At 43.9% G+C, this 23309-nt stretch overlaps 2 protein-coding genes across 5 annotated transcripts in view; one reads left to right on the plus strand and one right to left on the minus strand.

The window, feature by feature from the left end:
* Nucleotides 1–221: 221 nt before the first annotated feature.
* Nucleotides 222–7379, minus strand: COPS4 (COP9 signalosome subunit 4). The gene is made up of 10 exons (XM_063415155.1): nucleotides 7226–7379; nucleotides 6420–6499; nucleotides 5527–5678; nucleotides 4957–5060; nucleotides 4360–4513; nucleotides 3105–3255; nucleotides 2610–2780; nucleotides 1644–1759; nucleotides 1199–1283; nucleotides 222–784 (listed from the first exon to the last, which is right to left on the minus strand). The coding sequence occupies exons 1-10, from the start codon at nucleotides 7300–7302 to the stop codon at nucleotides 651–653; spliced, it is 1224 nt and encodes a 407-aa protein (XP_063271225.1). The 5' UTR covers nucleotides 7303–7379; the 3' UTR covers nucleotides 222–650.
* Nucleotides 7380–7644: 265 nt separating this feature from the next.
* The window catches only part of LIN54 (lin-54 DREAM MuvB core complex component), a 31378-nt gene continuing 15713 nt past the window's right edge, over nucleotides 7645–23309 (plus strand). For 2 of the 4 annotated variants that reach the window (XM_063415150.1, XM_063415152.1), the window contains exons 1-3: nucleotides 7645–7784; nucleotides 16324–17051; nucleotides 22620–22740. In XM_063415150.1, coding sequence (XP_063271220.1) covers nucleotides 16359–17051; nucleotides 22620–22740 — 814 coding nt within the window. In that variant the 5' untranslated portion in view covers nucleotides 7645–7784; nucleotides 16324–16358. Of the gene's footprint in view, nucleotides 7785–8173; nucleotides 8287–16323; nucleotides 17052–22619; nucleotides 22741–23309 lie in introns of those variants that run through there. The other 2 variants (XM_063415151.1, XM_063415153.1) reach the window with 2 other exon arrangements.

The raw sequence follows: 23309 nt of genomic DNA on the forward strand, positions 1-23309 counted from the left end.
CACATCAGAAGGGCCATTTTCATACTTCATTGCTGTGCATTAGCATTTCAAGTTAGTCCTACTTATCATGCAACACCTTGACTTGCATTTTATAAGCAAAGAATGAAAAAATGGTTTTCATTTAACATTTTTGGGGTCTGAAAATGCAATTATAAAAATCTGATTTATTTCAAGTTACTGTTTAAGGAAAATAATGAAAACAAAAAACCCAAAACAACAGGTCCATACAACACTTAAACCAAGTGGCTTATCTCAGTCTTTATTAGAATAATTACAACTAAAAGAAACATGGTGCTTCTGTTTTCACAGCAGGACACACATTATAGGAGGTAATGGGCTACAAAGCTATAGCAATATAGTGGAGAAAAAATAAAATTAAATAAACCAAACCCAAAGCTTGCTGCAGACATTACAGCTTGTTTTAAATGGAAAACACAGTTTTCAGGACAAGCGGAGTGCAGTGCAGAGACAGCAAGAGCATCAATCAGCTCAGAAAGCTGGGAGCCTGTCACACCAAACATGGGGTCAGCTAACTGTGTCCTAAGCCGCAATGAAAGCAGAAGATGGGGAGGTGAAGGGTTTCTGTTTGTGTCCCAGTCCTGCTCAGCTCCCCAGCAGGTGGCTGCCTCCATGGGGACAGCGGGGCACGGTCACTGAGCCATCTGGGCCTCCATGGCCTGCGCTGTCCACTCCGGGGCTGTCTGACTGATCTTCTCCAGCAGGTTGTTCACCTGGAAACACAGGGACTGAATCTGCTTGTCCCAAGTTGGCAAAGCTTCACGAGCTGGAAAGAGAAGAAAAAACAACCCATACCAAACCAAGTCTGAGCAATTCCCTTCCCTTGTCAACTGCAACCTTTCCTTTTGCCACTGCCCTCACCTAACTCACAGGGAAAGCCTCCCTTGCAGTGACATCAGGATCACTTCACTTCTGTTCTCAAAAGCTACAAAAGCTTCTTTCGGCTGCCTGTTACAAGCTGAACTCCTGCATTGAAGCAGATTTGAACAGAGAACTTCCTGGTGAACCTGTGGCCAACTCTGCCACCTGCTGGCTACAGCAGGACGAACAAGCCCACTTCAGGCAGAAGGGATTTTCAATAAACCCAATTTCCTTCCCTGGCAAGGGCCACCTCGAAAAGCTCACTCTGAAAGGTGTGAAAAAAGGCTAAAAAAATAATTTATACTGTGGTTGCACTTACTCTCAAAGTGAACGATTCCATCAATCTGATCAATAAATCCGTTCATGCGACCCTCAGTTATCATCTGAGAAGCGATCTTCTCTGCCTGGAGTAGCAAGGAAAGATGTCAGAAACTTTATCTGTTCTCAAAGAAGTTAGAAATTATTCAGACTTAACAGTCTTATGGGTTTTTAACCAGGTCCACACACAGGGGGAAGGAACCTACAGACAGGACTCATTATGAAATTATTAGATAAATTATCAGTGGCATCTAACTCCACTGCTGCTCATTTCACATTGTGCACTTCCTATTCTCCAGGCTAGATATTTAACCTTCCTCATAATATGGAATATTTAATTATTCCCCCAAAATTTAACTGATTTTCCTAGTTTTTACCACAGATATTTTCTCATGCTGTTCATGCTCCTTGTTTAAAAAAAAAAAAGGTAGGTAGGAAATGGATACCTTGGCTGCAGGGATCTCTAGTAATGCTCCAAGCTCTTCAAAGGTAATGTTGTTGTAAAGTTTGCTTGCAGACAGTAAGTTGTGTTCAATAACAGCTCTGTCCAGAATACTGGAACCTTTAGGGTTAGAGGAGAAAAACAACACTACAAGACTGAAATACTTGTTTATATACAGAGCAAATGAAGTACTTCTTCAGTACTATTTCTTTCTGAAGCATTACATGTGCAGAAGGTCCAGATGCATCTGCCTTGCATCCTTGTTAAGCTGCACAGAGACAGTGGACAAAAAACAAATGGATGGCACATGGCTGATTTTAAAACAGATAAACCCTTTATTTAATTTCTAGAGTAATCAAGTGGAGCCCTTGCTACTAGACTTACTGTCTGAACTGAGGGAGTTTGACCTCCTCTGATCCTAGCTTGACAAATTGAAAGACCATTGGGGGTTTTCTTATTATTCATTATGGCTCTTAGGGGTACACTTAACCTCTCTCTTACTCTGCTTGTGATAAACCTTTATCTGATGTCTCTCTTCCTGACTGAACAGTTTTCAACAGTACAACTCATTTGCCCCTTAACCTCTAGCAGAAGATAAGCACATTATTAAACACCAGCTAACCTGCATTCTTTAAGGACAAACAGTACAGGTTATAAATAAAAAACAAAGTGACCAAGGGAAGGAATACAGCATATTGCTAGCAAGTACCTTTAACCCAGTTTTCACTTCTGCAATTACATGGCTACTTATTTTTCTTTAATCAACAATTATTTTTCACTGGGAAGATTTCCCTGATTCAGAGGTATTTCATATTTATATTTTTTCCACTTTTATATCCTTCCATTCTAGAAAACCAAGACCAGTGTGTTTAGGATATCAGTTAAGTTCATGACACTTCTTGACCGATTTGAAAAGTCTAATTCCCATGGATGAACAAATAGCATTACAAGGTTTTAGAGGAGTGTGTACCATCAGCTGTAGTCGCTTTCTGGTGAGGCATTAGCATAGCTGCAAACTCTTGCAGTTGATTTCCACGGATAATTCTGTCGAGATACATTTTCTCCAAGATCCCATAGGCTGCGAGCTGCTGGCATCTCTCATCCTTGAAGAGAGTAGCGAGCATGCGGGAACGCTGTTGTCCTAGGAAAGTCAAGAGGAATTCCCACAACTGACCACCAAAACACACAGTACTCAGAGGCAAACAGCAGGAAGTTACCTTTTTTCCCCAATGCATGCAAATAACAACCAACAAAGCTCTACTGAAGAATGAATTTGGTTGTGTTCAGTTCAAAGGCAAAGACACGGAACTAATCCAACTCTGAGCTCACAGTCTGCCAACATGTAATTCTGACATCATGTTCACAACTTTGGATTCCTCACCAAATCTCAGTAATACAAGTAATACACAAGCTGACTTGCTTCAGGGGAAATACCCTTCACACAAAAATGCGAGGTGTATTTTACCTGCTGATGCCAAAATAGTACAATGCAATGCATGTTTCAATGCCTCCAGCCGCTCAGTCTCATGGACGATGCTCTTGTAGGATAGCTCGTTGTACCTTTGGGCAGCCTCAATGAACTTTCTTCTGTAGTCGAGGACTCGAGCATAGCAAACCTTGAAAGGAAGGATATCTCAGAAAAAGAAAAGCAGCAGAGGTGGCTGCGTAATACAGGTGTGTAAAAATTGCACATTATCAAGTGATAGCTCCCATAAATATTGCTCTTCTGCTTCCTAGGGAAAAGTGTGCCTTCAAAGAATTAGCTTGACTTGACATGTCCTTGCTAAAGTATCAGGGAAATCAATTGAAAGGACATGTCCCACCACCATTCAGGTGTTAAACACTGCAAATGTCTAAAAGCCAAGTATTGAGCCAAAGTAACTGAAATATTGTACGGCTGATACTGTATCTGTGTGAGCTTCCCCTTCACTACTGACACTGACAGCTACCACTTAGACAGCAATTTATGTTTCAAGTATTTGCTTTTCCCTTTCACTACCTGGTTTTTCTTTCTTCCTTTGTGTTTTTCAAATATTCACAGAAAATATTTACACTTTCAACTGAGTGCAAGCTTCAAAATGTAATATGGGATGAGGAAAAAAGGAAAGGGAAAACCAACAAATGCAAACCACCAGATGCTGAGGTACTGCTCACAGCACATATGTGGTCTGTTACACAATTTTAAACACCACCACACTTGACCAGTTCTGTTACACTGTAGTCATCACTGCTCATCAGTTACTAAAATGGTTTGAGAAATTCGTGTATGAACTATGTACACAGTAAAGCCACAAAAAAGCAGGAACATCAGCAGTTAGTTTATTACCTAAGACTTTAAGCTACTGTTATGTATGGGACTTATTATTTAATTAGTGGGGGTGGGAGGACTTCTACTCTCTCTAATATTGGATGCAATTTTTCCCCCTCTTAGATTTACAGACAAAGGTAGAGGCAATATTTTCAACAGTATTTCAGACTTTTTAGCCTAGTTTTTATTTTCTATCCATAAAGCTGGCATTTAAGGAACCATTACAGACTTATCTCTGTATCGTAAGGAATGAGTTGTTTAATTATTGCTAAGATGTGTCTCTCAAGCTCTCAAAACCATATAGTTTTTCCCTTTGTCTCTTTTATCATGAAAGTTTTAGTGGCAGTGCATGAAAACATCTCAATGTGGAGCTGTCTTTAGAAAGAGAAAGCAATAAAGCAGGTTAGACAACCTTATAATGGATTTGCAGCTGTTCATTAGTGGATTCATTCTGAAGCAGGGAAGCTCGATTGATGTAAGCTTCTGCTTGAACGGGGTCATCATCCTCCAGATACAGCCTGGCAATCTTCAGGTAGGTCTCCAGCTTATAATCTACATTATACTGCCTGTGGGGGAAAGAAGAAAGCAAGTGCTCAGAGTTGCTCCAGAACTACCTCTGCTCTCACCTGCTCTAAACATTCGTTATGATTCTTAAGCACTTGGCCACATTTGCTTTACCCTGCTTTCTTCTTCCCTACTACCAAATTAGTGCTTTCTGCACAGAGTAAGGAAATTTGAGATGAATGCCAGTTCAGATAATATCCAGTTTCAAACTATGTCTTCATTTTGAACTGTGAAGGTGGACACATTGAAAAACTGCCACTTTTCAAGGACCTTTCAATAACCCTAAAAACATTTCTGCAAAATACTATTAAAAAGACTTGTTTATCAACAAGACTAATTAATAGTGGGTAACTTCTGGAGCAGCAAACCCCAAAATTCTCACTTGCTGGTTTAGTTCAGAACAGAGAGAGCAGGTAGAGATAACACAGAGCTGAGTGTAACCTACTTCTGGCCTGTTTCCAAAGGGATCCCCACCAACACTTGTGCTGCGTTTCTCCAGTCTTCTTCCTTCTCATAGATTGATGCAAGATGTTGCCTTATTGAAGCCACCTGAAGAACAATAAAACCAACAGCAAAAGTAGCCACCATTTATAAATCTTTTAAAAAGATGAAACAAATCCTTCAAGAACTGAAGCACCAAGAGTCACAAACCGTTTCTTGAAGTTACACCTCACATCACAGTGTGCCATAAAAGGCAGTACAAAGAGTAGAGGTCTGTCTCTCTAGACACCTCCAGCAGCTCAAGGATTGTTTCACTGTAACAAGCCAATTACTGGCAGCAGAGGAATTAGGTGTCCATCATCATGATGAAGTGACAGTCTGTCATCTTTGCACAGTCCTAAGTGCTCTCTGCATTTAGCTCAGGTTTTCCATGTACAGGACTGGAAAACTGGACTCTAAGTAGGAATATCTGTTTTGAACAGCTTTTTGAAAGGCTGGAAATAGTCAGCAGACACAGAGGGGAAAAACTAAAGCCAGACCCACAAGTGAAAACCCCCCTCATCAATGACCTCACCTGTTCTTCAAATGAAATAACTCTGGGCTGTATCTTTTCCAAGGTGAAGTGGTAAATTTCTTTGGCTGTGCTGTCAGGGAGACTTGGAAGATGTGTGCAGAAATCTGTCAGCAGCTGCCGTGAGATCACCAGACTGACATTCTCATTCACCACTGGTTCAGAGATGCACAGAAGAAAAACACAGAATGGATGTAATATTTCCCAGTGCCTTCACTACAGGTAATAATTTGCTTTTACATTGAATTTGAATACTTCAGTTTTAAGAACTGTATGCAAGTTAAGGGAATTTTTTTTTTTATGAAGGGGGGGCTTTTCAGTTCTTTCAGAAACCTTTTACACTAGAGGTCACCAGAGTTCTAACCCCTGACAGATAAAAAAATTAATTTTTCACCTGGATTTATAGTTCTCACTTGCTTAAATATCTTGGATAAAGTACCTGTTTGGGCTAAATCTCACTAAGTTTATTCTCAACTTTAAAAACATTACAGCAGATATAATTTACAGAGGTGTTCAATAAGCCAAACACCCAGTACAACACACAAAAAGCCCCTAACAATTTCTTGGCAGTTTTACAGATGGGTGAAGGAGGAGGCTGTCAGTTCAAATACCACTTGGTATCCACTACCAACTTCAGCACTCAATAGAGACTGGTTTGTTTTCACCTTCCAGTGCTCACAGGTTGGAAAGCTGCAATAACCACAAAACTTAAAACCCCATTCCCTCTTCACTTCTGAATGTGGTGATGAGGGTTCCTCTTCCTGTTGTGTCTGAGCTCCAACAGGACAAGTATGTATTGCATTTGCAGAGCCTCACACAGAGCTAGCAAACACACACAACCTCACACACCTCTGGCCTTCACTCAGTGTACAGTCACTTACACCACGTGCACTTACTTGCTTCTACAAAAGCTTTCAGAGCTTCAAGCTGTTCCACACCCGACAGCTGAATAGCTTTTTCCAGTATTTGACGGTACCTGTCCATAAATAATTTATAAAAAGGTTAAAAATCACAGTTTTTCCCTAAGAAATTTTGCCTTTCTGCTTACTTTCTATGTCAGAGCCCTATTTTTGCTCATGTTTTCTATACCTTGAGCTGGCAATTCTCCAAATAGTTTGCCCTCCAGTGTCATGAACATTCACCTGAAATTGGTACCTGGCTCTTCTTAAATCTGGATTCTCAGATAACAGAGCTCATCATTTTGTTAACTAAAAACATGTGTGCAATTCTGGAAGTTTAAAATAATAATTATCAAATGGCCAGTATAGCACATAGAAAAAGTTATGAAATCTGTATTGCTCATAGGTTTATCGAGGTAGTTAAACACTCAAAATGCCACATTCAATGTGACTGAGAAATAGTGTTCTGATAAATATGATGTCATAGCCACTTGACATGAACACAGGTGCACTCTGTGTTTTCAAATGTTTATTCCTGCAAAAATTAGCAAGTTCTCTTTTCTTGTTTCAGCAAGCTAATGAAACTTTGCCTCAGTGTGTGTGGTACTGAGTCATGAAGTACTGCATTCGTGTGGAAGCTACATTTTGAGGTAAAAATTTTACACCTTCACCCTTCTACCTCCTTTCTATTGGAATAAACGCGGCCGCTGGGCACGACCCCCCTGGCAGCGCAGGGCGCCCCTCATCCCGCAGGCGGCTCGCAGCCCTGGCCGCAGCGCGGGGCGGCGGCGCCGGTAACTCACTTTCCCGCCAGGTCCTTGTGGGAGCCGCTGGAGTTCATCAGCTGCGCCAGGTCCTGCCTCACCGCGCCCGCCGCCATCTTGGGAGCCGCCTCCTCCCACCATGGAGCCGCGCGCGCTGGCGGGAGAGGGGGGGGCGTGTCACGTGACGGGGAGCGCGCGGGGCGCGGGCGGGGGCGCGGGCGGGCCGGGCCCGGGCCGGGGCGGCGCGGAGATCTCCCACCGGAGAACCGGGGGTTTTATACCGCCCGCGGGAGAGGGCCGGACCGCCGCCGCCGCCTCCACGGGCGGTGCCCACGCCTGGCCCCGGAAGAGGACGGCGGGCCGGGGCGGTCCCGGAAGCGCGGGGCGCTGCGCCGGCGGTTGCCAGGGCGGCGCGGTATTATGGGATGCGGCGGGGGAATGGCGCGGGGCGCGTGATTTTGAACAAACGCGGCGGCGGGATCGGCGCGGGCGCGGCCGCCGCCGCCGCGGCCGCCGGGAGCGGCACCGGGGGGCGCCGGCACCGGCACCGGCGAGAGGCATCGCTAGCGGAGGAAGAAGACGAACGCCCGCCTGCCCGGTGAGTGCGAGGGGCGGGAAAGCGGCGGCGGGAGGACAGGGAAGGGGGTGCGGGCACGGCTGACAGCCACCTCCCGCCGGGAAAGAACAGGCCCGGCCCCGCCGGCCGCTCTCTCCGCGGCGGGCCGGGCTCCCGGCTGGCCCCGTCGGCCTCCCCGGGATGGCGCGGACAGTCGGTCCCGGCCGCCCCTCCGCTGCGGGGGTGCCCGCCCGGCGCGTTCCCTCCCCGCCGCTCGCCGGGATCAGCCGCGCCCGGAGCCGCGGCGGAGCGGCGGGGTCACGGCGGCCCCTCGGCGCGGCGAGGCTGCCCCTCGGAACAGGGTCTGCGCGGGACCCGCCGGTGCGGAAGGGGTTGGGGTTCGCGGCTCGGGGGCGGTGCCGGGGCGGGGCGGCGGGGGCAGGTGCGGCGGGGGCGGGAGCGGCGGTGACGGGCTGAAAATGGCGGATCTTTCGAAATACGGCGGCGGCCGCCGGCGCTGACGGGCCCGGGCCGCCCCCGCGAGGTGAGACCCGGCCCGGGGGGCGCGGGGGCAGCGGCCGCGCTGGCGGCACCGCGCGGGGCCGGCGGCCGCCGGGGATCGCCGCGCCGGGGCTGGCGGGGCCCGGCTGCCCCGGCCCGGGGACAGCGCGTCGGGCGCCTCCGCGGCCCGGGCCGCCCGCCGGCTTGCGCCGTTCGAGAAGAACGGGTCGCCCCCGAGGAGCCGCCGGGGCGCGCCGGGCACGGCCCGGGTGGGTGAGGACGGCCCGGCTGTGTCGGCGGGATGCTCGCTCCGGCTCTCCGCGCAGCGGGTGCGGTGCTCCCTCAGCTCTCCGGGTGCCGGGGCGCGCCGGGCGAGCTGTGCCCCGCTGAGGACAGCCTCAGCTCCAGCGGGATGTGTCCGGTGCCGGCCTCCTCAGTACCAGAAAAACGAGGGGCACTGGAGAGGGTCCGGTGCAGGCCACGAGGATGATGAGGGCTCTGGAGCATCTCTCATATGGAGAGAGACTGCGGGATCTGGGCCTGTTTAGTCTAGAGAAGACTGATGTCATTAATGCATATAAATACCTCAAAAGGTGGTGCCAAGAGGATGGTGGCAGAGTTTTTGGTGGTGCTCAGCAACAGGATATGGATAAATTACTATAAGTAAAAAACAAGAAGTTTCACCTCAACATGAGGAAGAACTTTATGTTAAGGGTGGCAGAGCACTGGAACAGCTGCCCAGGGATGTTGTGGAGTCTCCCTCTCTGGAGGCATTTGAAACCCCGCTGACCATGGTCCTGTGTCACCCGCTCCGGGTGGCAGGGAGGCAGGACTGGATCATCTCCAGAGCTGCTGTTCAAACTGAACAGTTCTGTGATTCTGCGAATGTAGCCAGACCGTCTTTTGGGACACTCACAACTTTTCTTGTCACCCTCTTGCTTGTTGTGAGGTGTATCAGTATCATTCCTTGGGTGAAACTATTGTTTCTGTGAAAAGTCTTTCAGATGTGATCCCTTGGTGCTGCTCTGGTGCTCACAGACTTTGAACAGAGCTGTCTCAGCACACGGACTCACCAGAATTTGCTGGGGTAGTTTTCTTCCTGGGTTGAACACGAGTGTCAGTGGCCTGCCTGCCTCCTCCATCTGCGCTGCTCTTGCAGTTATGCAGGTGTTTGCTAGCATAAGGAAGGAAAATGTGTGGAAGTGAAAAGGCAAGTGCCAAAGGTGGACAGGAGACCTTTAGCACTAGTGCTGGCTTAATACGCACAGGGAATAGAATTATAGGGAAAGTAATGCTGCTGCTCACGTACACACAAAGTAGCAAATGATGGTATTTGAAATAACAGTGCAATAAAGGTATTGATAGGATATTGCTCTCACTAAATCCTATAAAACTGTAGCAGTTGTTTGTTTTATTAGTGTATAATTATTAGTTTGTTGACAAATAAGGTTTTTTAGCTTTTGCTTTTCCTTTTAAAATTATAATAGAAGCATAAATTACTCAGAACTTGCCAAGGGAAGCAGGATCTCCTCATAACTGGTATGTGGACAAGAGGTTAGTTTGTTTGTTGGTTTTTTTTTTCTCTCTCTCCAGTCTTAAAAAGAAACCAGCTAGCACCTCTGTTATAAACATGGCAGTGAAAACATGAGCTTAAGCAATCTCCCCATGGAAAAAAACCAAAACAAACCCCAAAACCTCAACTGTGTAATATAAAATTCTCATGTGCATGTCACTTGACAAGTGTCAGTTTAAACACGTAGGAGTTGCTGATTTGTGCACCTTGCCCATTCCTCTGATCTGCTGCACACAGTTGTTCGTGTGGTGTCTCAGGCAGCGATCGCTCACTGAGCAGAACGTGGAGTAAGGGAAGGGAATGGTGCGCGTTGGTTGAGGGAATTATGGTTGCCTTGGGAACTATTTTGTGACTATAGACGGTTAACTTGTGGTAGAAGAACACCTGGTATCTTCTTAAGTATTCCTTGTAACCATTGGAAAAAAGACTGGATACTTACGCTGGTTAGGTATTCAGCATTTGATAAGGAGTGAGGTTGGGGTTTTTCCTTGTTATGGTTTGTGGTTGATATTGTATTTGACAAACCTAGAGCCATGGTCCTCTGGGAAGCGTGCAAACTGCCCCCATGACTTGTCTTATGTGGGGATTATTTTGTCTGTGTTCCACATACATATTTTGTTACTGTGTTAAAGCTGTTTGCTTTCACTCTGCTATTACATATGCAAACATGGTGAGTTTGCAGTCTTAGATGATTAATTTTTCCACTTACCCTTGTTAATCATAGCTTCCTCATGGATTCATCATTTTCTGGTTTCATGACACGCATTTTGTTAAAGCATCTCTAGCTCAGTAAGATTAAACAAAAGCCTCTCTGTTGGAAAAACACAGTGCTGGGTGATTTTGTAATTCTTTGCTTTATGACAAAACAAACTTCAATTTTAGAGACAAAACGTGGCGTGTCAGAGAGAGTAAGAAAATGGGGAATGCCTAGAATGAATGACACTATTTTCCCCATTATTGAAAAAAATAGCAAAATTGAAGAATGGCAGTTAATTAGGAGAATTGTAGTAAAGCAAGATCACCTATGTGCAGTTGTGCTCTTTCATTTGACAATATGCCAGCAGAGCAGGGGGAATCTTGATTATACATACACTTCTGTGGAGGCTTTTCTAACAAATGAATGAAGGTGTAAGAACTGCATTTCCTACTTTTTTGTGCTGTTCTTCATGAATTTCAGTTGCCTGGAATAGTTGATGTGCTTGTTTGTATTTGTCAAAAAGGAATGAGAGCAAACAAAGAGATTACCTAGCTTGGTCGTTAGTTTGTTTTACTTATAAAATGACCCAATAAAAGGACTTGTTTCTCTAATATTTATTTGTTTCTCCTTGAAATCAACTTGGGCTAACAAGTGACCTTCACTTTCTAAACTGTAACTTGATTCTGCTTTGCCTAGGTAGGTGTTCTAAATCCCTTGCACTAGCAAACAGTCAAGAATCTCTGGGAACTATGAACCTTGTGCTGTTATGCATTGATCTTTTCCTAAAATAAGTTTTCTCTTTGCTGGGAGAACTCGATATCAAGCCTATGGTGGTAATTTTCCCACTTGCTGTTCAGAGTGTTCTTGTGTGATATTGTTGTGTCTTCTGAATTCTTCTGTAGCCTGACATTCAAGAGCTGTCTGGAGTTTGGAAAGCAAGACCTTTATTTCAAGCTATATATAGAAGACAAAAATCCTCATTTTTTGGGGCCTAGTGATAAGTACCGTTCACATTTCTGGTTTGTTTGGTTTTTGGTTTTTTATCAGTCAAACTAAGTTCACTACATGTTTATTCAATGTAACTTTAGATTTGTAATGTCTTACCATTGGCCTATTAAAGACTGCAGAAAACTAAATTACCTGAAGTTATTTTAGGTTTTTTTCCTTTTGGTCTCACCCCAAAGTTTGTATGGAACATAAAGTTAGAAGCACTTGATTAAATGTAAAGGCCCTGGAATGTACAACTCCAAAAATTGGATCCTTCACTGTAGCGAACACCTTCAGAATGTATTTAGTGGTTGTATCACCTGTGCAGTTCTGTGTTTCAGCTTCTGTGCTATGCTATGTTTTGAAAATGACTGAAACTGGTATGCAAACCAAGGGAAGGGTGAAGGGGAAGGTTCTTATTTTTAGTTTCTATTTTATTTTTAGTTTGCCTGAATCTCTGCTTGAAAGTAGAACATTGTTTCCCATTACAGTCTGAGAAGGCAGTCTGAACTGCTTTGAAGTATTCTGCTGCACAGAATGTTATTTCTAGTACTTTCCTGGAAAGTTTCTGTGAGGTGTGTGGTAAACAAGCCGTGTTTAACACTTTAACTAATGACTCTGATGAGTGCTTGGAGCCTTGTTGTGTTTTATTCAGTAATACTGCTCAGTACCTCTCAACAGCTGGAATGTTCTTCCTCAATAATCTTCTTTTGTAATAGATGGTACCTTTGGGCAATGTAGTTTTTTCTTGTGGTGGAAGGGGTGTCGTCCAATCCAGAGCTAGATATCCCACTGTTTTGAAATGCTGATTTTCTAGGAAACAATGCACTCACTTGTACATGTAGCATAATTCAACCATTTGCAATTTGTATGACATGCTGCTTTTTTCCAAAACTTGATTATAGCTTTTTCCCTTTTTCTCTCCACCTTGCGTTTTGCCTGAAAGGCTCTGACTCATGGGGATTTTTGGTTATGTACTCTTTCTAAGGTCCTTGTTAGTTTAATTGTAAAAATTGCTTTTGTACTTGGCGTGTGTAATCGAATTTCTGTGGTAGCATGCTGAGATTCCTTCTATGTGAGAAATAGTTTTGATGTGAAGAGAACAGCTATAGGTCACAGGATAGCTGAGTCTTAAAGTATATTTGTAGCAGCTGTTTTGGTGAAGGAAAAAGATGCAGTTGTGTAAAACACTTCTCTTTTAAAGACAGTAAGACATGAATATTTTTGAAAACTTAATTTTTTGTCTTTACAGGATGTCTGTAAAGAACATAATCTCTTTCTTCCTCTGTGTATTGGGGTTTTTTTGGGCAGGAGGGGTTGCTCATTGTGCTTTAAGTGTCCTTGTCAATATTTTGTGCTATTATTTATTACTTATAGTGACATGGACAGCTTAGTAACTGTTTCATGGTTGAATAATTGCAACATGCTTTATTCCCTGCCATTCCAAGAGCTGGAAGATTAGGAGGAGAAATCAGAGTGTGTGAATGAATTGCTCCTGCAATACAGTGTTTCCACTGGGTTGTGCTTAAATTGTTGCAGCTTCCAGCTGCTGGCAGTCACGGAAGGGCTGGGATTGGAAGGGACCTGTGGATATCATCAGCTGAACCTCGGCAGGCTGCAAGCGTCTGTGTCTAGGGGGGTTTCTGCAGAAAGGGACACTCCCCAGCCGTTCCAGCAGCAGTCCTAGACAGTGACCCCACTGTTCCTAGCTCACCCCAGGACCAGAATCCTGCCTGGCCAGAGGGGCACGCGCTGCTGGCTTGCATGGACCTCTCCCCTGGAATTTCCAGCCCTTCACAGAGCTGCTTTCCATCAGGGCAGCCCCCAGCCTGTGCTGGTGTGTGGGATTATTCCTCACCACGTGTAGGACCCTGCACTTACTTGTGATGAATTTCATTGGGTTCCTCTCTGTCCAAGCCTCACTGAATTGGAGCACAACCTCTTGATGAATTAGCCACACCTCTCTCAGTGTTGAATCATCCACAAACTGGCCGAGGATGCTCTCTGTCCTTTCATTCAGGTCATTTAACAAGTTGTGCATTATTCAGTACTCAAAGCATAACTACTGAAGTGAAGGAAACATTTAAGGGTTTAAATAGTTAAAACTATTTTCTAATCTTTCTTGAATCTCAAGGCTGTTAGGATCTTATAAGAGGTTGGCATGCATTTACTGTTGGTAATTGCTTTAGTAGAGGAGCTGGGAAAATGGAAACTGTATAAAAGCATTAGTAAAAAATAAACAGCTGAACTGTTGAGAAATACTGGCTAGATACCAAGAAGAAGAAATCTGCAGGGATGTTCAAGTTGCCTTTGACAGCAGCCTCTGGTATAGCCAGGGTGAAATTTTCATTGTTGCCTTTCATGTATCTATTCCAGTCATGTCCAATATGCAGTGAGGAAATTAAACAAGTAGGTTGTGTTATGGGTCTTTCTTGCTGTTGTTGAGCACACTAGCTGAATACATTAATGAAAGCTAAGTTTAAAATGACCTGATAACTGCAAAATTTTCCAGTGGGATTACCATAAGCTGTTAGTTCAGTAACTATGAGTAATGTTGGTTTTTTTTTTTTTCACTTCTCAGTTTCTGATTCCAGACTTGATGTGATGTATTTCTTTTTTTTCTGCATTCTGACTTGCAGTAGTTAGTTTGGACTCAAAATGTTAAGAAGCTGTTTAAAAGTCTGGCTCCATGTATTTTAATATAAATATACTTTCAACTAGATATAGGTATTTAATAATCACTTGCTGCTTTGTAACATAACCAAATGGCAAGGATAAAGAATGCAAATAGCTGATGAACTATAAAACTACTTAGATATATTTAAGTATTTTATGGTCATATTGTTAAAAGAAACGAAGAATGGCCTTTCTTCTTGGGAAAAACATGTACAAATGCAAAGCAAAAGCAAGTTGTTTAAAACTTTTCACAATTACAGAGTGAGGTTCTTTTCCCACTGTCTGATTTAGATGATTCTCTCCTTTTCAAACTTGGAGGTAATCATTACATGGACTGTGCTTGACACTGGGAGTCTAACTTCTGGATCCAAGCCCTATGTGCATATCAGTATAGAGCAGGATGATGGTTTGGTTTGAGGTTTAGTTTTTTGTGTCTGAAATAGTTTGAAGTTGTAGTTGTACTATCTGAGCCCAAGCCTTTGCAAATTGCTGACGTGACAGTCAAGTGACACAGCTCAGAAGAAGACCTAGTGGCCTTAACATATGCCGTCTTCAAAAACAGTCTACTTTTACTATTCCTATTTTTGAGTTACCATCTATGCTGTTAACCTATTTGACTTTAAGGCAGCAATGTGATACTGTTACTAATGTGTCCCTGGGAGCTGGCTGTTCTGGCTAGGGCTGCTTACCGGGGCTGGCATCACTATGGGAGAAATGCTTTCCAAAGGAGGTATTTCTGGCGGTGACATCAGATAACTCTGTATCTTTAAATACCTTCCAATAAGGGGGCTGTGGGTTTGGCTGTCAGTTCTTTCAGAGCTCTGGAGTGTCAGACTGTTTGATGTGGTGGGGGCTCAGAGGGGCACCCCTGGCAGCCAGGGAGGCCAGGACTGCCCCAGCAAAGCCTCTGGAGCTCAGCATGGGACTGGAATTCCGGCAGGGCTTTTCTCCCCAGTCCTTCCACCTCGTGGGTGAAATGCAGCTGTTCTGTAGTTATCTGCTGTACAGAACGGGCCCACCATCACTCCAGAGGAAACAATGTCACCTCAGCACTTGGTCAGTGTTTTTACTGGCATGAATTAGTATTAAAACTCGGCTCTGCTTTTCCTAGCAAGTAGGAAACAGAATTTGCAAGGGTTTTGTCCCCTTGAGCTCACAGTTAGTCCTCAGGAGCACGTGGTGGGCTCACCCATCCGGAGCCCAGGTGTGCTCATGGGGTCAGCAAGTGCAGAAAATCCTTTTTAAGCTGATCTGTTTGCAGACTCTTGACAGTGACACAGCTTTAGGGGAATTGTACAGTGTGACCGTTTCCAGCAATGTCTACAAGGTTTCTCAAGTGGAAATGACTCTGGCTTTTCTGCAGGGGTTTGTTTAATATATAATTTGGGTACTGTTAAAAAATTCCATTTTTTTCATATGGTGTGTTGTTTGTTTTGGGTTTAAGACACCTTTCAAATTAATCATGAATTTGTGTGTTGTACTTGTGGTGAGTATTGAGGTAAAAAAATTACTGAGCTCTTCTGTTCATAGCCAGCATCAAGAGATTATCTCTTCATCTTCTAAGTAGTAGGGCTTTGGCTTGATCCTGTGGTAGGTGATTGAGCTTTTGGGGTTGTTCAAGTACATCACTAAAAAGTCATTTGTTTTTCTGAGATTTCCAAAATGAAAATTTGGCAAGAATGTTACATCTTGTATGGAAAACAAGTCTCTTGAGCAAGATAACCTGCTAATCAGTGTTGACATGTATGAGAAGATATCATCATCTATTAGATTTTTTTAAAGCTGTTTAGCTCTTGCTTTATACTTCAGTGAGTATAAATGTCTGCCCATATCTTCAGGGGGGAAACACTTCTTTGTGTACTGTGTTGTGAAGAGTGGACTGGTAATGCCTTCATTTGACTTCAATGAATGAAGGGTAAAGATTTGGTGTAAGGTATTCCTGAGAGTAAATTCAGCTTAGTAACTCAAGGAGTAAATTAGCTTAACATTTTGATAACAGGGGTTTTTTTCCGTGATATCCCTCCTGTGCATGCACGATACTTTCAGTCTGAAAAAATTCTACTGTATTTTCTTCTTTGGTAATATTATTCATAAAGCTTTGAAAATACATGTTTGCTGGAAGCCAATAACTTTTTAAAATATTGCAGTACCTGCTCCGGCCATCACTGCCACAGCTACAGAAATGGAGGTGGTGTCAGCAGAGGTCAACAGCCTGCTCCCCGAGGAGATCATGGACACGGGCATAGCTCTGGTGGAGGAGGACAGCATCGAGGCCGTCATCGTGTCCTCGCCGGTGGGAGAGTCCATTCCCATGGAAACAGAACTGGAAGAGATCGTGAACATGAGCTCCACCAGCGACTCCTCAGCCCCGGCCACAGCCACGGTCACCACGGACTCGGCTCCTGCGCCCAGCAGCCTCCCAGGAGACGCAGCCCTGACTGCCACGGCCCCCAGCCCTGACGTGGCTGCCGCTGCAAAGCCGGCCTTTCCGGGTGGCCTCCACAAACTCGGCACTCAGACCCCTGTCACTATCTCGGCTAATCAGATTATTCTGAACAAGGCCACTGATATTAAAATAGGCAGTCAGAGCATTAAACCGGAAGGGCAGAAGCTGATTGTAACAACTTTGGGCAAGTCTGGCCAGCCGATCGTTCTAGCACTGCCGCACAGCCAGCTCCCACAGGCGCAGAAGGCCGTGTCCCCAGCCCAGGGCGGGGACGCCAAGGTCCCGGGCCAGCAGATCAAGGTTGTCATTGGAGGCCGCTCGGAGGTGAAACCTGTTGTGGGTGTCTCAGCTTTGACGCAGGGGAGTCAGCTGATAAACACCGCCGCCCAGCCCTCTGCCTTGCAGTCCCAGCAAGTAAAAACAGTACAGGTAAAATGAGTTACGCTGATGAAACGTCTTAAAACCAGTTCTGTTGCTGCAGTTGTTGTCTGTTTCCTGCACTGATTGACACACTGTTGCTTTCAGCCTTTGCATTTATTCTTTGTATTAAAAAATACAATGCTGCTCCTAGCCCATGCTTTCATCTGTGGATGCATTTGCCATTTTATGCTGTTTGCCTCTAGCTACTGTCTAGAAACTTAGAGTTGGTCTCAGAGAAAGTGAACTACTCAGTAAACTGAAGATAATTTTATCATTATTTTCATTTTATAAAAATAAATTCTACATATTCCAGGAAAACTGAATTCAACTCTATATGCCTGTTGTTCTTTATTCCTTTATGGAGCAGTAGCTTCTCCCTATTATGTTCAGTTTGTTTAAATAAACTCTCAGAAAAAACTTCTAGCATCTGAAAAAGAATAGAAAGGTGTATCTTGTCTGCCTCAAATCTAGTTAAGCTTGTTAATAGACTATGAAGGACTAGACACTGTCATAAGCTGAACATTCAGGGTTTTGTTCCCAATCTCTGGCGTGGATCTTGAGATACTTGAAACCACTGAGAATCTGCTTGGATCTGAAAATGTGTTGAAAAGACTTGGGTTATGACCCAAAAGGTCTGATTCTCATTTGCTGTGTGGCAGAACTAAATGTGAGTGACTTTGTTCTATTGGCAGCGAGACAGAAAAAAGACCTCTTAAAGTGAAGGGCAACTAGAACTCAAGAAGGTTATGATGGAAAAATATTTTTTTACTGTCTAAAAAAAATGAGAAATTAAACTCATTAGTATACCATTAAAAATAATCACCTGCACATGAAAATTACAAAGTTTAAAGAATTTTATTAGCCAAATGTTCCTTGATTAGTATTTCATGACAGGTGAATAAGATCAATTCTGAATATTTTCTCTAAAGGTGCAGATGATTCCTGTACCAATTTCTGCTTTCTCCTTTTTTGTTGCTATATCGTACCTGGAAACATATTTAATAATGGGCATTTGAAACATAAATTATTGTCACTATATTTTTCAAGAAAGTCTCTGCTCTTTAGTCATCGTAGGAACATTTAAGAGTGGATCAGTTCCTGTTACTTGGCTTCATTATTCACTGCCAAGTGACATATATAGGAAACTGAGGAGAAGGACTTAACTGTGATGTGGTTTTTCCTTGCATGAGATGATTTGTGCTGTCAGTAACTGAAATCTGTGACTTTGCCATGAACCTCTGTGATTTGCCACTGGGAGTTCTGCACATTCCTTAGCAGAAGCTCTTACTAATAGACTTGCATCCGTTTTGAAATCTAGTTAATTGCAGTTTGGGTAAATTTGTTTTGTTGTGGTTTCTTTTTGTTAAGCCATTGGTTCCCTTTGCACAACAGATTGAATTGTTAACAACTGACATTCTTTTTTTCCCACAAGAAGAGGAGGGAGTAGAAATGAAAAGCAAGACAAGGTTAGCACCTGATATTGCCGGGGAAATGATTCCATCAGCACTTCACAGACAGTGCTTTTTCCCTGTAGAGAATTTCTACAGTATGAGAGTGATATATGAGGCTGGGTGAGAAATTCTGGCTATACTCTGGCCTGAGTGGTGGGAGGTAACCTGCACCTTGAGTCTCTGTCTTTGAAAATGAAGTGATTCATTTACCCCATGACCCTCAATGAGCCCCTTAAGCTTTCAGTGAGTGGAAAAGGAGGCTGTCAATGCCTCCCCGTGCATCTTGTGTAACTTATCTCTTGTGGCTTTGTGAATCAGGTACTTCAGATGGAGGCCAGCACAAGGCTGACTTGGTGCTGAAAAGTGAACTGGTACAGATTAGATGACAGAGCTCTTATCAGTTCTTGTGGTCACTATCATAGGGGCTTTGCAGATCTTTAGAGAAACTCCATTGCCTTGACATCTAATCTAAAGTAATCTTGTAATCTAATTGTGATAGTTGAAATCTCAGCACCTGAGGCATAACTGGTAGAGTTCAGCAAAATGTTTCTTGGAAGTTGACTCCTTCTCCACTTACAGTCCTAGATGTGTGAGACTGTGAGGTGTTAAGTGTGGCAGGGCCTTTGGCCTCATCTATATCCAGAGGTTAATTACTGTCCACAGCAGCTTGTCCTGATTCAGTTGCAGCTAGTGCCATGGATGTGTGGTGAAAATCTGATGGGCAAGTGGGTCTGCTTTGAGCCTGTGGCTCCTGCCTGCCTGCAGCCTCAAGAGTGGTGCTGTGCCTGCTGCTCTGCTGCCTCAGTCCAGGTTCATTAAGCAGGAGTTTGGCCTTGCACATGACTGACCCAGGTGTCCAGACACATCACCGTGGCTGCCATTAAACCTGACCTGTGCTTGTTTTGTGTTGTAACTGGCTCTGGGTTTAACAGTGTCCATGGCATTGTTGCTACCATGGCAAGGCAGTGCTAAGCCATTGCTGTGGCTTTATTTCATCATTGAAAAGGGATCTTGTGTACTCCCTAACCTCAAACTCCCATTAGGAATGCTCAGTTTCTTCATCTCTGAAGTTAAGCTGTTCTTTTCTATTTCTAGAGCCCCTGATTTTTCATACTATGCCAGACATAAATTACATAGAAAGAGGGTACGTGGACAGGCTCCCAAAAGGTCATCTAGAGAGTGGATTTATAGCGTATCAGCTCCTTTGCTGTGGCCGTCTATGGATATCCAGCAGTAAATGTGAGATATGAGTGTGCCTATTCCTGTAGGAATAGAACAGAATCTGAAAACAAAATCCAGCTGTATGAACTTGTTAGTCCATCTCTAGTGGAGACTGTTTAGGGAGACATAACTTGACCCTTGAAGTCAAGTTGCCTGCAGGTAAATCTCTTGCCTTTTGTAGGGGAAAGAAGGTTGGTATGTGCTCCTGAATGTAATAACGTTCTTACGGAGGAGCTTGTTGCTCCAGGGAATGCATTTGCAGTCTAACTCAAAGTAAACTTGCAGAGGGCATGCTTAGCCTACAGAGGCAGGGGGATAATGTTAAGCTCCTTGTGATCAATACAGGCAAAGGCAGAGTGCTCCAGAGAACTTGCCCATTCTGAATATCAAAGGGACATCTTGGTTATTTCCTCTGGCTTCTCCAGTCTTTGCTGAAATGGGCAGTGGGTTTCCCAGTGGTGCCAAGAAGCTTCTCCCTGGTGGCTGGGGTTATCCAGTGCCATAAACCTCAGAAAGGCTTGGCACCAGGGAGAGGCAGGAGTGCTGTTCCTCATTTATAACCAACCACATTTGTCTGGCTATTTCCTAACCCCTGAGGGGATTCACTTGTTTATTAGACCTCCCTCTTTGTAGACAAACAGTTCACCTAAAATGCAGGGGGAGATTTATTTGAGGAGGATACTGCAAGTCGAGTTTGAGGGAAGCAGGGCTAGTTGTGTTGACCTGTTATTTGGGGATTTTAATTTTTTTTTTCTGAAACACATTGTGTTAATGGTCAGCAGTACTTTACACACATTTGTGTAAGTCATTTAAGCACATTTATTGACTTTTACTGGGAAACATCTGCTGTTATCTAGAGCTGACTGTTCCTAAATGAATGTTCATCATATTCTGAGCCAGACTTTGCTCTCCCTTCAGAGAAAAAGCAATAGCAGTTGAGTTACAATAATACCTTATGGCAAGGTAAGATTAAATTAAGCAAAACAGAAATCTCAAATGAAGCAGATGAAATGTGTAGAATTGATCACGTCCAAGCTGAAAAAAAAATTACAGATAAAATCCTTTCCATCTATCAGCTGTATATATGCTAAAATAATTGAATCCTTAAAATTTAAAAATGGCTTTGAGTTAAATTTGCGAACAGGGCTGTGAATGAAGCTTCCCTCTTCAAACAACTTATGTTTCAAAGTTTTAGTTAATATATCTCCAAAAAGAACAGGTTTATTTTAAAGCCTGACAATTGTATATCACGCATAAAGCACCTGCTGTACCTGAGGAGCAGCTTGTTTGTTCTGAGATGGAGCTTTCCTCTGAGGAGCACTTGCAGTGTGACTGTGGAGCAGCACGTGGCTTCCTTTGGACGAGGAGCGCATTCTCTGGTGGTGCCTGGTGTCAGAGCTGCTCCTGGCTGTTTGCCCTGCCTGGGTGTAGCTCGGGCACACAGAGGTGCCCTTGGCTCTCAGCAGCAGCCTGGAGGGTCCCGTGCCGTGGCACAGGGGAGCTCCAGCTGCCCTGGCTGTGCCATGGCTGTGCTGCTGGGAGCTGGGGCAGCCTCACATGAGCTTCCTGTGGAGCAGATGGGGAATTTGTTATGTGCCTCTTAATACTTTGTGGTTGTACTTTTTCCTTATGTGGTTGTAAAAAAGGTGTTTGCAGACAACAAATTCTATAGATAGGGGTTTGTGTAGGAAACCATAATTTCCAGCCTACTCAATTGCTTCATTTGAGCATTGCTAACTTTCTCAGGCTGTCGAAGGTAGCTGTCAGCTCTGTGTCTTTGCATGTCGGGCAGATTTCGGATTCAGCTGCTGGAGTAATAAAGGTGGCTCCGTGCCCGTGAGAGGGGGCTCCCCACGTGGATGTTGATGCTGTGCCTCTCTGACATTGCTGGCGTTGGTGGCTGGTGCCCACTGCCCTCGGGTGTGTGCTGGAGGAGAGGCAGGACGTGCCTGGCCTGTGGGGTGGGCAGGAGTAAGGGCTTCAGAAATGGCTCCAGTGTGCTCACAGACACTCAGGCCACATCCACAGACAGCCTCTGCAAGCAGCACGTTAAAAGTTTTTGGAAAAAGTCACCTTCTAAACTGAACTGTTCACTAGCTAGGTGCCAGTGTATAAAAATGGTTGGAATAAATGCATTTGGTAGTTAACTTCTCTCAGTGTGGAAAAGGGGGAAAGGTCTTCTTTAAAACTTTTAGGACTATATACTCCTGCTTACAAAGATTTCAAGCTGAAGTGATCTGTCTTTGAATTGCTGTACATGTTCTTGGTCTGGCTGTGTTTCAGGAGACTGGGTTACAATATGGAAATAGGTCCCCTTGTACCTGGAGGTAGCCAAGTGATTTGTTCTTGGCTAGTGAGGACTCAGAACCTTCAGGCACTGATGATCCATGTACTTTGGGGGGACTTGCAGAAAGCATTTTCCCCCTTAGCAAAACAAGTGTGCTGCTGTGTCTAAATGGTCAAGAGATGTTTCAGAGCAGTAGTGGTCATATTTAAATCACTGGGGGACAAGTTTTATCCTTGTTGGCTGAGAAAGAAGTGGTTTCATTTAAAGCTTCCAATACTGAGAGTTGTGCATTTAATTGTAACATTTTTATGTAGACCAACCACACGTAGGAAATAATTTCAGCATCTGTAAGATTAGATTTTGCACAGAGACCTATCTTCTGAAAAAGCTGAGAGGGATTTGGCTATCCTACTATGGTAGCTGGCATTCTGAAGTGTCAAGGATAATCTCCCAGTTCTTTCCATAGGGAGAAATGGAGATGAAATGCAAGATATGCAGTTATTCTTCTAATTATGTGTGCAAGTATTGCCCTTTCTATTTTTTAATGTAATTAACAATACAATAATATAGATCCAAAATGCTCAAGTTACTTTAGATCTTTTTTCCTCCATCTTTTAGATTGCGAAGAAGACTCGAACCCCAACTTCTGGCCCGGTGATCACCAAGCTGATATTTGCAAAACCAATCAATAGCAAAGCTGTGACAGGGCAGACCACTCAAGTGTCACCAGTCATTGCAGGTTGTACTACTTTGACTTGTTTTGCTTTACCATTTTTTAAAGGCTTTTCAAAGAAATGGTAATTGTAGAAATTCATCTGTCTCAACAATTTTACAGTAGTTTCTGTCAAAGTACCTCAAGCATTTGAAAAAAAAAAAATCAGAAAACTTTTTGGGTAGAAGCAGATAAATGCAGTTGTTGGTACCTTTATACTTAACTCATTTAGAATAATCTTGGTAATTGCAGAGTTGCTTTTACTGCAAGGTACTTTTACTTCATGGATTTTGGGGAGGAGAAAAAAATACTCCAGAGCCACAGAAAAGATTACTTGATGAACAGAAAGTATTTTTAAAAACATATGAATACACCAGGGGAAAGGGAGACACGTACTTTTTTATTACTTTGATCTGCTTATCGTTAAACTTAAATGCAATACATGCAATAGCAGAAAAACTCTGGGACTAGAGCTGGCTTTATAAAGGATGCAGCTGTCTCATGTATTCAAAACACTGATAGAGGCCAATGAATGGCCCATAGCTGGAACGTGCATCTTCTCCTTGAGTTGTCAGGCTGCAGGCAGCCTGACGTGT

The sequence above is a fragment of the Prinia subflava genome, chromosome 18, assembly GCF_021018805.1.
Source record: "Prinia subflava isolate CZ2003 ecotype Zambia chromosome 18, Cam_Psub_1.2, whole genome shotgun sequence".
Taxonomy (NCBI): Eukaryota; Metazoa; Chordata; class Aves; order Passeriformes; family Cisticolidae; genus Prinia; species Prinia subflava.

Coding starts and splice junctions, on each gene's coding strand:
- COPS4 (XM_063415155.1), bottom strand. CDS start 7,302: ATGGCGGCGGGCGCGGTGAGGCAGGACCTGGCGCAGCTGATGAACTCC. Junction 5,679..6,419: donor GAAAGCTTTTGTAGAAGCAA/GTAAGTGCACGT, acceptor TCTCTGAACCAG/TGGTGAATGAGAATGTCAGT. Junction 785..1,198: donor TGGAATCGTTCACTTTGAGA/GTAAGTGCAACC, acceptor TTCTCTTTCCAG/CTCGTGAAGCTTTGCCAACT.